This window comes from Poecilia formosa, unplaced genomic scaffold, assembly GCF_000485575.1.
Source record: "Poecilia formosa unplaced genomic scaffold, Poecilia_formosa-5.1.2 Scaffold21, whole genome shotgun sequence".
Classification (NCBI taxonomy): Eukaryota; Metazoa; Chordata; class Actinopteri; order Cyprinodontiformes; family Poeciliidae; genus Poecilia; species Poecilia formosa.
Genome location: NW_006799960.1, coordinates 1264623 through 1283061, shown reverse-complemented (window position 1 = coordinate 1283061; position 18439 = coordinate 1264623). Strand labels below are relative to the sequence as shown.

The window sequence follows — 18439 nt, the reverse complement described above, 5'->3', positions numbered from 1 at the left end:
GATTGAAGACTCGTTCCAAGTGTCTTATTTTGAAAGAAACATCGAGTCTCCGTTACTTTGGTCTGGTTTGCCGTTGGCAGAGGACATCGATCGATTCAGGAGTTGTTGCATTTCCAACAGCAGCGGAGCAGCCTGTTAGGAGTTCTCAGAGCTACTTTGGCAATGTGAAAAGAATGTTTAGTAGACAGGGCATTCAACCTATAAGAGTTGTTTTTAACAACGCTAAAAACTGCTTCCTTCACCTCCCGTCGACGATGATATCGCACCTTTCATTACAGGAGGTAGGTTAGCCTAGCGAGACCTACTCTGCAATGTGTTATCAGAGTTGCAATAAGTTCCTTATTTGATGCTTGTTGTTTTATTTATGTATCTTTTCATGCTTTATTTAATGCAGTCGTGTATTTTTTCTATGTCTGCATGTATGCTTATTTATTTCCTAGAATACAGGACAAAAACTGCCTCATGTCAGTGTTTTCAAAATCTGGAGTAGGATTGATACTTTTTTTTATAGACAATAATCTCTATCCTTCATTAAAAATATATGCTTCAGATATATAAGTGAAAACACTTACATATATTTTCCCCAAATAGAAATCTGAAAAATGTGACTTGGATTTATATTCAGCCTCCTTTACTCCGGAACTCCTAAGTAAAATCCACCGTAAAAATGCATCATAAAAAGTAAGAAAATTAACATTGCACCGTCTGAATACATTATCTTCATTGTGGAATATAGAGAGCCAGATAACCATGGAGTGGAGATGCAATTAGGGGTTGCATGCTCTACATTCAGTCTAATGGACTTTGTGGTGTGTTTAAAGAGTAAACAGCAAAAATATCAGTTTCTAGATATCTTAGATAAAGCTTGGAGACCATGCTGAAACATGTTAGTTATCTCTACCAACTCTAATTAGTTTGTAATATTATTTCTTGTTAAATGAAACAGACATTAGATAAAAACTGTGTTTATTTCTTATTTTCATGAGTACAGCATACAGCTTTAAATTACCTGTCCTCATTTTTTACTGTGCACCAGGTTAATAAACTCAGTCTAGACATGTAATTGCACAAGAAAAAAAAAATGTTTTAAAGAATCCCCTGTATTTTTTGTGATTTCTTACTTTCTTTCTTTTTTTTTTTTTGGTTTTCCTGAAGCTTTTATCCCATCTTTCTCTACAGACCCACAAGCACACAAGCATAGTTTGAATCGTCATTGTTAGTTGCTGGGTCAAACATGTTTTCTGTCTGTTTTCAGAACCAGACCTTGGAGCTGTCCTGGGACAATGCACCTCCAGTGTTCCTCACTTGGACCCAAAACAGGGCGTCCTCCGACCCACACAGCAACGACGTCGAGCTGTGTCGGCAAATGGGAGAGAAGCTGGGCTTGAAAGAAGGAGAACAAGTAAAACTTTTTTTCCTTGATTTGTTGTTTCGCTTTTACAGTGTTACACAAAACAAACAAGCAAAAAAACAAAGTCCATTATTGCATCAACGTGTGTTCAGATCAGTTGTTTTATTGACGTTGTTGTTTTTTTTTTTTTTTGGCAGGGTTTTCTGAAACCGTGCCATCAAGTCTCCTCTTTAAATCGGGTGTTTGTGGAGCCTTTGTCGTCTGATGACTGGGAGATCTTGGTGAGTGATGGTAATATTGTACGCATGGTTGAAAAGGCACCAAAATGGCTAAAGTACATTGGAAAAATATTCACACCTTTGGAAGAGTTTCACCTTTCACCCACGTCAAATCCCAAAAAGTGTGCTGTTCTACTTTTTGTTGAACTACCTTGAAGTGGTATTTAAATATTTGTTGGGCTCTGTACATGAAGCTTTTATCTTTCTCTAAATGTCATACGTTACTCTTTTGATCTAAAGCCAAATGCAGCCTTTTATTTGTTTCTCATCTCCCAGGAACTTCACAGTTCTGCATTGGAGCAGAAGCTTCTGGATCAGATCAGAGTGGTTTTCCAGCATGGCGTGTTTCCTGTTTGGGTGGACAGTCATACAGTAATCTACATTATAATAAGTCTGTGTTAATTTGATCTTTTTTTTTTTTTTCCTTTTTTTTTTTTTTTAATCTCTGAGGTAAGATTATGTCCGAGTTTAATACTCACAAGCGCGCTGTCACCTGTTTTTATTTCCACACAGCTTCCGTCTACCCGCTTGTCCCCTACGGTCGATTGGAGCAGTTCACAGAGCTCGTGGTGTCTCAGAAGATCCGCACTGGTATGAGCAAAATCAGCGATGCTGTCAGGAGAGTCAACCTTGATGAGCAATCTCACTTCCAGCCAGACTCGACTCTGTCTTCCTCATCAGAGCCATCGCCAGAGGTCACCTCACACCCCGGTCTCAGCCAGCAGTGGGGAGGCATCGCTGACCTGAGAAGCCTGATCCATCATATAATTCGGGGCCCTTACGATCACGCTCCTGTGCCCAACATCCCCGTTGTCTTTCCCGACTCTGTCTACAGAGTGTGCGGTGCACCTCCGGACCGTCTTTGTACCATAAGTCAGATCGCTGCTGGTGTTATTCACATTTTTCCTTGGAGTCCTAGTCTGAGCACAGCAACCAGAGGAGGTCAGTGTGTAGTGACGTATGGCAGCCTTTTCAAGGTGTCATCCCCTAAAAAAGCAAAAGACAAAACCAAGCAGACCTTGGAGAAAAGGAAGAATGAGGGAGGGAGCAAAGATAGCGGCGTGAAAGGAGGGAAGACGGGGAAGGAGGCAAAGGAGGCACAGGAGGAAGAAGAAGCCACAGTAGTCAGGGTCGTGTGCCATGATGCTGGGATGCTGGAGAGAGGTCACAGCAAGATCCACTGTGGAAAAGTATGGGTGAGGAAAATAAACATTAATCCAAACTAATTTCTGGGATTTTTTTTAAAATTATAATTCTCTAATTCTGCAATAAAACCCAGGTTTTATTTGATTTTTTTAACAACATTTTTGCATTCTAATCACAAACCTTAATGTATATTCTTGATGTTTTATGTGACAGAGCTGCACAACGTGGAGCATACTTATGAAGTGGAAGTAAAACTGATTGTTTCCAAAAATGCGTTGCAAATGAAATTCTGAAAAGTGTGCCTTGGTATACTGCCAGTGTTACATATTGTGCAGTAGAATCGGCTTCTGTTGCTATTAAACCTGCAAAGCGTTTGGGGGTTTGTCTCTGCCTATTTTTCTTTGCAAAATGTCTCAAGCTCCGCATGATCCCGGAGATCAATTTTCATGTCTTCCAACAAATTCCTAATTGGATTTACAGCTTCACGACGAATAATTTTCCTGAGAATAGATTTCCTCACCTGAGCTGTGGATCTTTGCTTGGTCCTCCACAAATAGAGCAAAATCTTGGATACTTTTGTGTCGGACATTCCTTGCAGGATTTCCACAGAGCAGCTGCATTTCTATCCTTGACATTTGCTTGCACAAACGTAAGCCACACTTTTCAGATTTCTCTTAATGAAAATGTTCAAATCAATCCACTGACCCCCGCTTATCAACTTGTAAGGGCCACAAGTCTATCTCCTCTCTCTGACCACAATCTTTTTTTTTAAAAAAAGTATTATTTTTGTTATACTTTGCAAATATTCACTACTTTGCATCGCTTATAATCCCAGTTACAATGGGAATACATTGATTTGAAATTTGTAGCTGTAATGTATCTAAAGGAGAAAAAAAAATAGAGATATAAATTCTTATGTAAGACCACGTCTGTGACCTTCAATTTCCGTTTCATTTCTCTCAGATCCCAGAGCCGCTGGCCAGCAAGTTGAACATCCTGCCACATTCATCAGTGAGAATTAAACCCGTGAAATCAGTCACAAAAGTAGCCTCCGGCATCCGCCTCCAGCCTCTAAAACCCCTGGTAGGCGCTGGAGCGTTCGTGTGCTGCCGCGCAACTGCAATTTGTACAAATCTGATGCAACGCCTTGATTTACGTCTGCGTAATGCTACGATACGTCCTTTTTTTTTTTTTCTCAGCCTGAGGACGACGATGACGAAGCGATCCAGACGACTTTCCTCGACTGGCTTCACTCAAAGAGTCACGAACCTTTGGCGTGTCTGACTCCTCGCTCCGGCACCGTCCTCCTACATGGAAACGACGGTGATTCATTCCTTTCACTTCTGCTACAAGCTTAAGAAGTGCGATTACGAAAAACAAAAAACCCTCCACCTGTTAGGATTGCTGTTAAGAAAGATCAAATTATGAGACTAAAAGTCTATATTTTCCCTCAGCTGCAATGGAAATATGTATTGTTTTTCCCTCTTCTTATAGCAAAGCTGGAGTTATCTTTGACAGTGCTGAAACCCAAACCAGACAACGATCCGCCGGACCAGCTGTTTCTGTTAGCACCCACCGTTCTCCAGAAGGAAAACATACAGGTTTAATCTTTGGAAACAGTTCCCCACCCAAAACACTGTTTTTTAAAAGAAAAAATGTAAGATTTTTCTATTGCCTGTGAGGAATATTGACATGAATGAGATGTTGCTACTTCCAGGTGGACAGACAGACGATAGTGCAACCTGCTCCAAAAGCTGAACCCGAAGCTCCTGAGATGGAGCTCCCCTCCTTACAGTTATTTGGGTAAGATCTTGGAGGAATTCTACAGTCACCCTTTTCAGCTTTAATATGCTCTAATATGCTTCCACTTCCTGCGTTTTTCCACTCCCGCAGCGGGATTGATGATCTTATTAAGACCGGGTTTGAGTTTATTTCCCATGCCCTGCTGGGTAGTCCCCTCTCTAGGGAACTTTGTACCTCCGGAGAGGGACTCAAGGGAGGAGCACTGCTCATCACTGGTGCTAAGGTAAATCTTTACTATCCAAAATCCCTTGCAAGAAATATTCATTCCCCATGATTTTTTTCACATTACAACAACAATGTATGTTTTCTTTTTCTTTCTGTGGTTCACCAAAACAAAATGGCATGTAATTGTTATGTTGAATGAAATGACTGAGTTTTGTTTAGAGACTTCATATTCCATTTTATTTATGGTTTCAGTTGTATGTGTGTGTTTTTTATTATTTTTGTTTTATTTATTGTTTCAGATTGTTATGTTTTATTTAGAATTTTTAAAATGCAGAGATCAGTTTTTTTGTTTGTTTTTTTTTTAAACAAAATTAAAGATTATTGGTCTTTCAGATGGTGAACTTGCTCAATTTTGCCATTATCATTATATCACTTGACATCGGTCTCAAACAACAATATCATCGTTTATCGCAATTATTTCCCTTGACAAATTAACGGTCTAGAAAAATTTGCTTTCGTGACAAAACTAGTTAAGTGGATTTTGATCTGGTCTTTGACTGGATCATTTCAACACATTGCTCACAGGCTGTTGCTGCCACCGCCCTGTGGATAGTGGTAACTGATTAATATGCAAAAATAATGGAATTAAAATGATCAAAATGTAACGTTAGCTTGATTACATTTAATCAAGTGAATCGCTTCAGGTTCTTCCCTCACTTCCTCTCACAGGGCAGTGGGAAGAGCTCTTTGGCCCGAGCCCTTTGCAGAAAAAGCAGAGAGGATTTGGATGCACATGTGGAGGTGTTGGACTGCAGAAAGCTCCAAGGTCAAGAAACGTTCCTTTAACATGCAAATGGATCAGAGGACGAGCAGAACCTTTATGTTTTTATTTCATTTTTTAAAAATTTTTAGGCAAAAGGGCAGACACTGTGAAGCAGATCCTACAGGACATGTTCGAAGAGGCAGAGTGGGGACAGCCCTCCGTGGTCCTGCTCGACGACCTGGATCATTTGACCCGTGCAGCCACGTCACCGGAACACGAGCAAGGCCCTGAGGCGCTCCTGCAGCAGCACATTGCACAAAGTAAGTTAAGAAACTCACTCATACCACGTAAGGTTTGGGTATGTAAGCTAAGCTGCAGGTTTGTGGCTGCAGGCGTGTGTGACGTGGTCGACGAGGTGGTGCTCCACTCCAGCCTGGTGTGTCTGATCATCACCAGCCAGAGCGAACACTCTCTCCACCCTTCTCTCACAGAGATCCAGGGGTCCCACCTCATCCAGGGATTTGTAAACATCAAGCCTCCGGACCAAGTCGGTGCCTGACATCCAAACTCGCACGCTGAGAATACCCAAAAAATAATAATTCTGTCGGTATTAAAAACGATGTGTTGCTTTGCAGGCGCAGAGAGCTGCCATCCTGCACCGTCTGATCCTGAGGAAGCCTTTCCTCTCTGAGGAGAGCTTCAAAGATCTGGACCTGGAGGCCGTTGCCATGAAGACGGACGGATACACAGCCCAGGATCTCACTGTGCTGCTGGAGCGAGCTGTGCACGCTAACAAAATGCACGGAGGACACAGCAGTCAAGGTGCGCAAAGTTCTTTAGCTTTGAGATTCTTTAAGACTAATTGACCTTGTTATGCTCTTACATGATCTGTTCAGCTCAGCCTGATTTTTACCCATCATTCCTCAGGTGTCTGTCTCTCATGGAGGGATTTCGCGCATGCTCTCAGTGGGTTCACGCCTCCATCGCTGTGGGGCGTGGACCTTCACACGCCGGGTGGAGTCGGACTGGAAAGAGTGGGAGGGCTGCAAGAAGTGCGAGAGCAGCTGATGGACACCATCCTGCTCCCTGCTAAGGTCAACACACTGCTGCTCCCTGCAACAGGCCTTTCTGACTGATTCAGGACTTCATCATGCTTCTAATCTGCTGATATCATCTTAGTGCAAAGATCTGCAGATGCACGGCGGTATTACTCTGGTTTCAGAGTGGCCACCTTACGTTGTTCTTTGGTGCCTTGCCTTGCAGTATCCGATCCTCTTCTCCAACCTTCCCATCCGGCACTGCTCTGGAATCCTTCTCTATGGAGCTCCAGGTACCGGCAAGACTCTTCTGATTAGGGCCGTGGCCAAAGACAGCGGAATGAACTTCATCAGCATCAAGGTAGCTCGGACTTTGGTTCTCATCGTCTGCGGGACTTTAGTCTTGTGTTTGAGGAAAACAAGGTCTCGTGTATTGAGATAAACCTTCACTTCTGCAGGGACCTGAACTCCTGAGTAAGTACATTGGAGCCAGTGAGCAGGGAGTTCGTGACGTCTTCCTGAGGTGAACTTCACTTTTTTTTTTTGGAGATTTGACAATACTTCGAAGTCATGCTAATGACTGTAAATGTTCCCACTGGTTTTCTCACCTCCCGTTTCAGGGCACAAGCTGCCAAACCTTGCATCCTGTTCTTCGATGAGTTTGACTCTCTGGCGCCAAGGAGAGGCCACGACAGCACAGGAGTAACCGACCGTGTGGTCAACCAGCTGCTCACCGAGCTGGACGGGGTGGAGGGGCTGCAGGGTAGGCCCTGAGCGTCACTGCAACTTTAACCCTTAAAGCTGATATGATACTGCGTCTGCTTGGAAACATGGCCCTGTTCCTACTCCTAAAAATATTGACAGCAGCAGTTGCTTATTGAAGGTTATTGCTGTTGTCTTTCTTCCTTGGCATTGTGGCCACAGACTATCAAACAGATAAAACTGCTGTTAGAGAAATGATCAGACTTCCTAATGATTGGCTGATAAAGCGTTTTTGAGAAGGCAGTAGATTTTTATCACACTTGGGTTTTAATTTTTGTTTATTAAACTAATTCATAGAGTAAAATATCATATTTGACTCAGTAGGGAGCAATACAGAAAAAATAATTGTTTTCCTATATTTGGTAATATGTATTACCTTATATTTGCAATTGTGTGAAGCATCCATTCATTGAATTACAATTAAGATTGAATTGCACCATGGGTAATTTCATTTGAATGATTGGATCGGCTTGTTATGAAATGTACTGATCACAACTGAGTTTACTTTTTATAAAGCGCCTCAAGATGACATGTTTAGTAATTATATTTTATATTCTAACTATAACTAAGCCGGACTGCCCTGTTTTTTTTTATTCTTAGACGTGGGTTTTTAATTTTTGACATAATCTTGTGTTCTGCCGTCGTGTGTAGGGGTGTACGTGCTCGCGGCCACCAGTCGTCCAGATCTAATAGACCCCGCCCTGCTGAGACCGGGACGACTGGACAAGAGTCTCTACTGCCCCCCTCCAGACCAGGTGTGTAGATTTAAAAATCAGTCATCTGCACTAGAGATTACACAGCATGACCCACGTTGTATTGCTCGCTGCTTTTTTTTTTTAACCATTCTGTTAAAAGATTATCTCCTTTTGCCTCTTGTTTCCAGGAGGCTCGTGTTGAGATCCTGAAGGCTCTAAGTTCTGGCCTTTCTCTGGCTCCAGATGTTGACCTGCAACAGCTGGCAGCAGTAACGCAGCAGTTCACCGGGGCGGACCTAAAGGCCCTGCTCTACAACGCGCAGCTGGAGGCCGTTCACAACAGCTCGGGCGTCGGCACGTCAAATGTACGCCCGTTCTCAATGTGCCTGCGGTTCTACGTTCTGATGAAACAAGAGGCAGAGTGTTGGGAGATTCTTTCGGCGCCTTGTGTTTGTGCGCTCGGAAGCCTTAAACGTGTCTGTGTGACCCATCAGGAGCTGACCTCCGCCTCAGACACCGACATGAGCCTGTCCTCCATGATCTTCCCGAACACCAGCAGCGGCTCAGACGACTCTGTCGGAGAGGGGGAGCAGAGCTTGGCGCTGGACCAGTCCTTGGTTCTTGTCGAGGCCGCGGAGCTTCACGGCGAACACGAGGAGCGCCGCAGTAACGTCTGGAGGTTTTACTTTGGAAGTTCCTTTGAGTCGGAGACTGGAAACTCACCGGTTTCAAAAGAGGTGAGCTCCAGCTGCGTCATCTGAGAGCCGGTGTCCACATGTCTCTCTTCAGGTATTGTCACAGTTAATAATGCGTAAGTGAAAGTACTTCATGTTTCCACGCGTTTTTGGGATTTTAAAATGATGCATTGGTTTTCAGATGTTTTTTTTTTTTTGTGTTTTTTTTCACAAAAATGTGAAAAAACAAACAAAAAAACTGAAATATTTTCACTCGCCATTAAAATTTCCACTTTGTATCGTTCTGTGACATAACATTCACCAAAGTTTAGATGTTTTAATGTAACGCATTTATCAAACTCGTAATAGATGCACGTCCTTCTGCAAGGCGTTGTGGGTGCTTCATCTGAGCAGCGTTTTCGAACCTGTTTGTAAAGAAAGTCGACTGAATCTGAAGGAAAAGTTTTTAGAGGTAGCCTCTAGATGTCACTGCATCTTCTCCCTGGACCTCTAACCTTTCTTCACTGTTGCCTCTCTTTTAATAATGACCACACATCCATTTAATCTTGGCCCAGGACTTTGGTTGCTATAAAACGGAGCAAATAAAGTCTCCGTTTGACATCTGTGTGTTTAACAGGAATCCCTGTGCGCCTCTGGACCCAACTCCAGAGACCCGGTCAGCGGACTCGCTCCAGCTTACATGCCCTCCATCCAGACCGGATACAAAGAGCTCGGCCCCGAGCAGCTGGAGCGGCTGCAGCAGGACATCAAAAACATCAAGAACAGCTACAGGAAAGGAAACGTATGTGAAAATGCGTATTAACCTCCCCGTAAATGCTGTTATTTCCAGCAGTCATCTGCTATTCTCACCAATCTTCTGACTTCAGATGAATTACTCTGTGTGTATTTCAGCATCGGTTTTCAACGCCGCACTCGTCTACTCGTTTCTAATAGAAGCAACATCAGATTGAAGCTTGCATCTGTGTTTCTTTCTGTATAGGATGAGTTTGTGTGGACGCGTCCAGCCTCCAGCCAGCCAGGACTCCTGCTGTCTCAGGCTCACATTAGTTCTGCCTTAGCTGTGACCAGACCGTCTCTCAGCCCGGCCGACTGGGGCAAGTACACCAAACTGTGAGTACTGGGAAACCAGAGGAGACTCTCAAATCACTGCAGTGATGTCTTTAAATAGATCTAGTCTCTCCTGCAGAATGATTATAGTGATAAAAGCAATATAATCAAAGTTTATGATTGCTCGTTGTCGCTGTGGAGAAATTGAGCCACTTAATCACAGTTTAACTCTAATGAAATATTTGCACTTGCATTATTTTCAGTTTTTCCTCACCTAAACTCTGTTTCCCTCTTTAGGTATGAAAGTTTTGGGGGTTCGAACGACAAATCGCCTCCCACGTTTACGCCAGGACAGCGCGTCACGTTAGCCTGATGGCAAGCATTCGTCTTAAACGTTTGGTTTATAGATTGTTTGTACATTTTGTGTACCGATGTGGTGAAATAAGAGATTTAAAATGTAATTATTGCACATATGTAAATTTTCAGATCTTGTGAGATTCTAAAATGTAATTAAAATATGATTGAATTGATTTGCACGTCTGATCGCCATTATTTAGTGTGGAGGTTTTGTATGAAGGTTTTGTTTTGAATTTTATTTGACCATTTTCCATGTCTGAATTGGTATAGAAAAAGAAAACGGAGTATGTAAAAATGCTTGATTTTTGTGACGTTTCTCATCTTCGGTTCTCAAAATGACAAAATGTTATAAAACAAACAAAAAACACACATACACGTTACCTTTTAATAAGAATTACATAAGTAGTTCAAAAAATGATTTTGTGCTTAAATATTCTGAAAGTACAGAAAAAAAATAGTTTTTAATCTGGTGTTGGACCTTTTATTTTTATTGGTTTCATACAATATATAGATGAAATGTGCTTAACTTATAATCCAAAATGTAGCTTTTGTGAATTAAAATGAAAGAAATCAGCTGAGGTGGTTTGGGTATCTAATCAGGATGAGTCCATTGGGAAGTTTTCCATGTAAGCCACACTGGAAGGAGAACAAGAACTCCCTACTATTCCTGATCCACTGTGATGAGTTTAATCATGTTTCCAGGGAAGAAGGACGTCAGAAATTCCCTCTTGGACCTGCTACGTCTGCTGCAGATGTAGCAGGACAAAAATCTGATAGAACAACACTGAATAGTAATATATGAACTATTTTGACAATTAAAAATACAACTCGGGTATTTTTGTGGCCTCACTAAGTAGAAGTAGACGAGTAACTGGCAGGAGTTAGGCTGGGGGAAAAAAACACAAGTGGAATCATTAATGTCTTAAAAAACTCTGCCTACCAGCTGGCCTTTAGAAAGTCAGCATACTTTAATCTTTAATAGACAGACAAACTTACCTGTTTAGGTAGGATGATTATGGATAAGACAAAGCAGAAACAGCTGTAGCTCTTTTTAAGGTTATGCTGATATAAAAGCTCCTTAATACCCAATTTTAAAGGGAACATCTAAAACCTGCAGGTCAGCGGTATCTGGAAACTAGAAGTTTGAAAACACTAAATCAAAGTCGGGCTTTTGCGTCATAATCCTGATTAAATTGTGTCACGTTTCACTCAGACACAGTCTAATGCAACAACAATCAACCAAATTACCAAAGCAATATCAGGTTTTATGTTCCAAATACATAAACATACTTAAAAGTGACTGGTCTGTCACAAAACACACCAATCAGATGAGAGATTATTTTTTTAAGAGCCCAGCTTTTCACAGGATTTTGTATTATTCTGCTGCTCCTCCCATTTGTTGCGCTTCTGCAACTCTTTTGACGTCGACTTCAAATTCTTCTGCAATTTTCACTAAAAACATTCATTTCACAGCATTCACACGGCATTTTCACAGGAAATGCAAATGTTGCTAGTTATTATTTTAAGATTTATGAATATAATCTATTCTGAAATGAAATCCCAACTCAATCATATGAGCCAGATAAAGAGAAAAATGGCTCTGCAAGTTTTAGAAGTTCAAATTATTTTTCGCCGAAAATATCCCTTCTTCTGGAGAAAGGCTTCAAATTTTACTTGACTTTATTTTTCCTAATTTATTTTTCCAGTAAGCACTTGCAGGTTTCTGTAGATATAAAAATAGCAGGAGGAACATGGTTTTAGCTCGCCGTGGTCTCGCTTCAGTCCCACACATCGAGGGAGGACAACAGAAACGGTCCAGTGGGAGTGTCCATCCCTTAATCAATGTCTCAAGCACCTGCTATGAGACAAAGTCGTGTATACACAAAGAGCACCGTAAAAATACAGAAACGAGTCAGTTTATCTTTTAAATTTCCTCAGATGTTTTTAGGTCTCAGGTGTATTAAGGGAACATACTCATTTCCCACCAGAAAAAGGGCCTTTCTTGAATTAGTACTTCCTCCTCCTCATCATCAATCATCCCAAATGATTCATGAACTGCTGCTGTCTTTCAAACATAGAAACTTCAAGGGAATCTCACCAGAATTAGCTCCAGACTAGCAGAAAGCACAGCAGACTTTTTTTTTTTTTTTTCCCCGGATGTGTTCCCTTTACTCTGAACCAAAATAGATCAAAACTGTTTTGATCAAACAGAAGAGGGCGGTTTAGTGATCTGCAGAGAATCAGACTCTTTGGGTACTTTTTAGTCAAATCCCACCAAAAAAAAAAATTAAAAAAAATACAGCAGCTAGCAAAGATGACAGATGACATTGATTCACGGACACTGGAGTTCTTGGAAGTGTCGTCAGCTACTGTATGATTTTTTTTTTTTTGTCTAGCTTGCAATTGATTGTGAAAAGCTGGAGGTTTGATGATGGACAATGATGACAATCAGTGATTGAAGGTGAAGTGAATTTAAGACATCCTTAAAGTGTCAAAAGTAGAGATTGCGACTAGCTGCAACATCATGGCAGCCCGACCTAGTAATTATTTGGCCACTTGGGGACCTCTCAGATGTTATGTCATCATTAGGTATGCCAAAAGAAAACGGGGTGACGTCATGGCAAAAAGTTAGTTATTCCATCCCTTCACTGTAAAACACTGGGAATTTTCCACCCTGTATTGCAATAGGGACAACTAAAACAAGTTCACGAACTCTGATATGTTGAAATTAAGCTTATTTAAACATACTGTGTGCTAAACCTGCTAATAAATGAAGAGAAGACAGATATTTTTTTTAATATATGTTTTAATGTAAACAGCAGTTTTAGGGGCTTTGAAAAAAATTCTAATGAAGATAAGAAGGCATTAAATAGGAAGGACAAAAATATATAAATCATACTAGGAATAAAAATGATGCTTCCTTTTTTCTTCCTTAAATTAAAAAAATACATAAATTCTCAACTTTGTGGCCTTCATTAGTCTGAAAAATACGCAGAGAGAAATGAAAAAGTCAAATTCCCTTTACCTAAGCACCCACAACCAGGCTGTTCACAATTTTAAAAATTACTAAATGACCACATTACACATGACAAAACAAAACAAAAGCTCCGATATTGCTTAGGAATGTTGTCGTTTACAGCAGTCTTCAAAATAAAAACAAAACAAAACAAAACAAAAAAAGACTCAAATTAGGAAAAAGATGAGAGTATGTCGTCTAACGATGGCGGCTCTCTTACAGATGTCTGATGGCACTGCCACTGTGTACGTATGTACAATGAGCAACGAGCAGCTGTGGTTTTCAATAACATCAACGTGTGTATAAAAAAATACTGTGGTAAAGTGGTCGGATTTTGAGAATCACCTTATTTGAACAGTCTTCAGTGTGTGTTAAGTGAGACTGGGGCAAAGACAAAGAAGTATTTTAATGAACTATGGGCTCCGCTGGGCGAGATCCAAAACATTTAGCTGCAAAACATTTAGCTGCCACAAAGTAAGTGGAAATGTGACAAAATATAAATACTTCTGACAAGGTGACACAAAATCCTCTCCATTTACAAAATTGTCATCTCTGATCTTTGCAATCTTTGTCCCTCACAAGAAAACCCTGAGGAAAATAAAATAAAAAAAAAAAAAAAAAAAAACAAAAAAAAAAAAAAAAAAAAAAAAAAAAAAAAAAAAACAAAGGAGGTGAAGAGAATGAAATTTCAACACATTTGTCTACAGAAGCAAGAAGACAGCAAGAGGCTGGGCAGGAAGGAAGAAAAAGAGAAAGTTTGGAAACATCAGGTCACAGGAGGAAAGCGATGGCGGCAATGTGGAGACGCAACAAACAAACGCTCCCTGGCTGATGACTCTGCACTGACTCCCTCGGTCCATCAAGTGCAAATATTTAACATCAATATTTACTATTTTTCCTCTTATAAAGCTCTGATAAGAAACGAGAGCTCGCCTAGAGTTCGTTTTAACCATTATCACTCACTTTTTCTTTATGCTTCTTCCAGTATTTGAGAAAAGAGGGGCTTGGTTGGTCCAGTGAATACAGACGGTGCAGACTGGGTTTTGGGAGGGCGGGGGAAGGGGGTTCAGGCTTTTCGGGGGGAGTGCAGGTCTAGTTACAGTCGTAAACAAAGTCATAGTTGCTAGGTTCTTTGGGAATCGGGGGAGGCGCCTCAGGAATCTGGATGTTTTCTAGATCCAGCAGGCGAAGCTTCATCTCCATGGAGAGCAGGGTGTCCATGTCTGTTTTGGTGTAGTCACTGGTCATCTCCTTCCCCAGGAGAGCGTTGAGACCATCCGTCCATACGCAGTACTGCAGAGAGACGGGCCGAACCAAAGCATCGCATTGAAATTAATCCAAGGAACAAAGACGTTGTCTATAAAATATACTTCAGTTCAACAGTGCTGGGCTGAAAATCCTCATTACGACAGACTTCGGCTCTCGTTTCCTACAGTTTAGACTTGATAACACAATCAGACTTTTCCAATCAACTTCTTTCCTGTCGACAAACAGATGCTGCATCGAGGCAAATGCCATACGGTGACGTAAAAAAGTCTTTACCCCAAACAGATTTCCTCTCTTTTTGCATTTTATTCCCCAACCCTCTAAAATGTTTCAGATCTAAGACAAATTTTAATATTAGACATCTCCCTTGTTGAATCAGGAAACAACTGCTGTGAACAGCAGAAGTGGAGTTCAGTGTCACTCTGCCGAGGCCTGATTACTGAGAAACCTATGGAATCGGGAAATCGGCCGTAGACGACCTGCTGGTAGCCATGAAGAAAACCTTTCCAAGGATTTGGGACTCCAGTAGCCTGACCACTGCTTCCCACCTGATTCTCATCAATTCTTCTCTCTACCAGAAAATCCTTAAGGAGGATTTCTGGTGACCTTTGGGACATTTGTGTTTGCAGCAGGCCAATTATCTAAAGGACACCTGCAGGTTTATTGCTGAATAAAAAAAAAAATCATGAAGGTTTTGTAGTGGTCCAGTCAAAGTTTGGACCTAAATCCAATGGAAATTCTGTGATGTGACCTTAAGCAGACCAACCACACTGGAAAACTCTCCAAATTTAAGTTGTGACAAAAAAAAAAAGCAAACAAATTTGAAAGGGTGCAAATACTTTTTTTTCATAGCAATTATTGGACATGCAATTCGACTTCAGTTTTTACATTCACTTCAAATTACTTTTATACTCAAAACTGTTTTAAAAGTGCTTGAAAACATCCCGAAGACAAGCGTTTACTCAGACAGAAAGACAGAGGTAGGACCTAAACAAATCAGTGCCTCGAGTGTCGTACGTCCCTGTCATCACTTAAACACTTGTATTATCAACTAAATATGACACTCGGTGGATTTATATTTAGAAACCTGCCTGTCCCTGTCTTCATCAAACACGCTTATTCTGTCTGACGCAGCCAACAGCCACCAAGTCGACCTCTGCCGACTTACCTCATGCTTGTCAGGAGCGATGAAGTTCAAGTACTCATCCGACTCGTAGAGGACAGAGAAAGCCAGCTCCAACACCTCCTGCAGAGAGGACGGGGCAGAAAGCAGACGAGGATGAGTGCTGGGGAAACTGGGCAAAAACGGCACCGGAGTCGTCGACAGAAATGGAATATGCGAGGAAGAGGGGAAAACGAAACGGTAGGCGGGGAGTCGTAGCACAAATCTGTGAATTTAGGAGGGCAATGGGAAAACTATGCGACATGATTTCAAGCATAGCAACAAATATTACAGATTAAAAGTAATGTTTTTGTGTGTGATGTGCGGTAAATATGCTGAACTGTTGTGATCCTGCTATCCTTCAGAAACCATTAACTATCTTTATCCACTGAGCAAGGCGATATATGTTCTTGTGGAAACCTCACAGAAGGGGGTACAACAGCTAATACAGAGGACATGTCTGAACTGGCATGCGAAAAAACAATTTCCACCATGCAATATGACATCAGACTTTCAGAAAGTGCTGCAGGAAAAAAAAAAAAAAAAATCAGCGGCTTGTTTTTAGCATCCAAATGAGTAAAAGAATTTAAAATACAAAGGGTCAGCTAGAAAAATATGAGATTTGTCTATATTACAGACTGTACTGGATGAAAGACAGATGAGTTTTAGAATATGACTGACGTAAAACCATGTAGCGTTCGCCCTCCGCTGTGTCTGAAGACACCAGGATTTCAAAACTCAGAGGAACGCGACATGCAGCGTGGACTAGAGCAGGAATCCAATACCAATTTCACCTGTATACTCCGAGTCTGGATTCAGGCAGCAGATAATTAAACATTTAGTCTGAGGCTGCAGCCCAGCCGCACTTTCTGGGCAGATAATAAATAATGCAGCTTCAGTTCATTTGTTTCAGAGGGAAAAACGCTCTGCTTTTTGAGCGAGAGAATAAATGCTCCGTACGTTTAATAGTCGCTGTCCCAAGCAGGCGTGTTTTACTAACAAAGGGGGTTTTGGCTCAATAGCTTTAAAGAACTGTAAAACCAAAAAAATGCTGTATTACTGCATTTGCATGTCTCTTTATAAGCGCTTAGCGATCCACGATGGAAGAGATATTTAGCCGATGGATGAAATGATAAGAAGTCGGCAACCCATAGAGCTGTACAGCTAGCGCTGCTGAAAACAAAGACATGCAGGCTAGTCCGGGCAAAAGTACATCATATTTTCCTTTCTTAGTCAGAAAGACATTAAAACGTCTAAAACTCTGACATTTTATTTGAGTCGCATCATTATACACAGTGCCTCGCAAAAGTATTCACGCTCCTTGACGTTTTTCCACATTTATTATCCTCACAACTGATGTATTTGACTGGGTTTTTAAAGGATAGAACACAAAGATGAACATAATTGTGAAGTGGAAGGAAAACGTGCGTGACTTTTTGGTTAAAATGAAAGTCTGAAAAGTGTAGAATTAACAGGGATATAACGGACGGCTGCTTTCTTTGTCTACAGTACAAGACGTAACATAAGGGAGTCCTGTGGGTGGGGGATGAAGGTCTGCAGGGGCAAATTACTGAATGATGTGTACATGGATGGAGACAAGACGGAGCTTTCATTCTGGTTAAAGCTCCAGAGTGAATGCTCATGTTACTGACATATTAGAACAGGAATGGGGGGGGAAAAAAACTCAACTGATTTCAGTCAACAACAAACTATTTAGTCATTTATGTGAACAAAACGCTGCTGATGAATGCGTTTGCCTCTGCGAAAACCACTGAGATGTAAGTTATTGTGTTATTTCCAAAAGCAGAATTTATGTAACTGACATCATGTTACACAACCTCTCTCTCTCTCTCTCTCTCTCTCTCTCAAACACACACACACACACACACACACACCCATGTTTTCTTAGCTGGATACACACCCACCCAGGCGCTTGCATGTGTTCACATGCACACGCAAACACTGAACACACACCTTGTTTTGCTTGAGGGCTCCTTTTTCCTTCATGTGAGGACAGTCTTTGCCAGTGATAACAGCTTTGATATCAGCTACAGGCACTGCAGAGAGGACAGATGACAGTTAACAACAACAACAACAACAACACACACAACTCTGCCCTCCCAGATGGCTGCTTGGTTAATTCGAGTAATTAAAATCCAAGTAAAAACTAAGGCTAAAAAAAAAAATAAAAATAAGAAAAGGGTATTCAATCTGCACTGACAGTTAAGGGGAAAATGATTCATACTCCTGGACGAATGAAACATAAAATTATTATGTTTCAGCCGAGAACCTTGTTGCTTATGGGGAAATGAGACCGACATCTCCCAAACGTCAAGAGGACAACGTAGAAGGGATATTGTTTCCCAGCAAAGCCGGGATGTTGAAAATCTTTCTCAACAAGCCAGAAAAACATATTTATTGGGCAAAATATCAATCAGGTCCTTTTTATACCTGCTGACCAGCTGCTTGTATGTTTCTACAGACAATTTGCCAATTTATAACTCTGACACCTCAAATTGGTAATACTACTTCCAGTCCGAAGAAACATATTGATCAAATTAAAAGATTTCTCCAAACCCAAGTATGGTGATGTGTGTGTGTGTGTATATATATATATATATATATATAAAAAGAGTGAACATGATATTAATCAACATCATTCCTTATAGGCAAGACAGTAGGCTATAAAGTTTGACAATTTAATGCTCATAAAAAATGTCAACGTTAGCAGTGTTTAAAAAAAAGAAGTCTAATGAAAACTCATGTCTTAAATGTTTTTTTCATGTAAAAGCGGATAATATATAAGCTCCCAGTCCATGCAGACACTGGTGAAATGTCATTTAATGACAATTTAAGGATCGTGCAGTGATCCTTAAATTGCTGCACGATATATAAA

The 18439-nt window shown here is 41.0% G+C and overlaps 2 protein-coding genes across 7 annotated transcripts in view; one reads left to right on the top strand and one right to left on the bottom strand.

Annotated features, from left to right (window-relative positions):
- Positions 1–56: 56 nt before the first annotated feature.
- pex1 (peroxisomal biogenesis factor 1) lies at positions 57–10430 on the top strand. Of its 2 annotated transcripts, XM_007547592.2 has the most exons (25): positions 57–281; positions 1256–1402; positions 1549–1632; positions 1906–2020; positions 2143–2220; positions 2311–2825; positions 3739–3858; positions 3975–4098; positions 4270–4376; positions 4493–4578; positions 4669–4801; positions 5473–5569; positions 5656–5826; positions 5899–6053; positions 6142–6328; positions 6434–6600; positions 6770–6904; positions 7002–7066; positions 7164–7306; positions 7957–8060; positions 8189–8365; positions 8495–8737; positions 9312–9476; positions 9675–9805; positions 10040–10430. In XM_007547592.2, exons 1-25 carry the CDS (start codon positions 174–176, stop codon positions 10113–10115), a joined length of 3633 nt encoding a protein of 1210 aa, XP_007547654.1. In that variant the 5' UTR covers positions 57–173; the 3' UTR covers positions 10116–10430. The 2 variants fall into 2 exon arrangements, with proteins under 2 accessions (XP_007547654.1, XP_007547653.1); XM_007547591.2 differs by having other exon boundaries at positions 2143–2825.
- A 2599-nt stretch (positions 10431–13029) lies between these two features.
- Positions 13030–18439, bottom strand: part of elmo1 (engulfment and cell motility 1 (ced-12 homolog, C. elegans)) — a 64189-nt gene continuing 58779 nt past the window's right edge. For all 5 annotated transcript variants that reach the window (XM_016669253.1, XM_007547587.2, XM_016669254.1 and 2 more), the window contains 3 exons: positions 17518–17600; positions 15550–15627; positions 13030–14408 (listed from right to left, as the gene is read on the bottom strand). In XM_016669253.1, the coding sequence (XP_016524739.1) occupies positions 14208–14408; positions 15550–15627; positions 17518–17600 (362 nt within the window). In that variant the 3' untranslated portion in view covers positions 13030–14207. The remainder of the gene's footprint in view (positions 14409–15549; positions 15628–17517; positions 17601–18439) is intronic.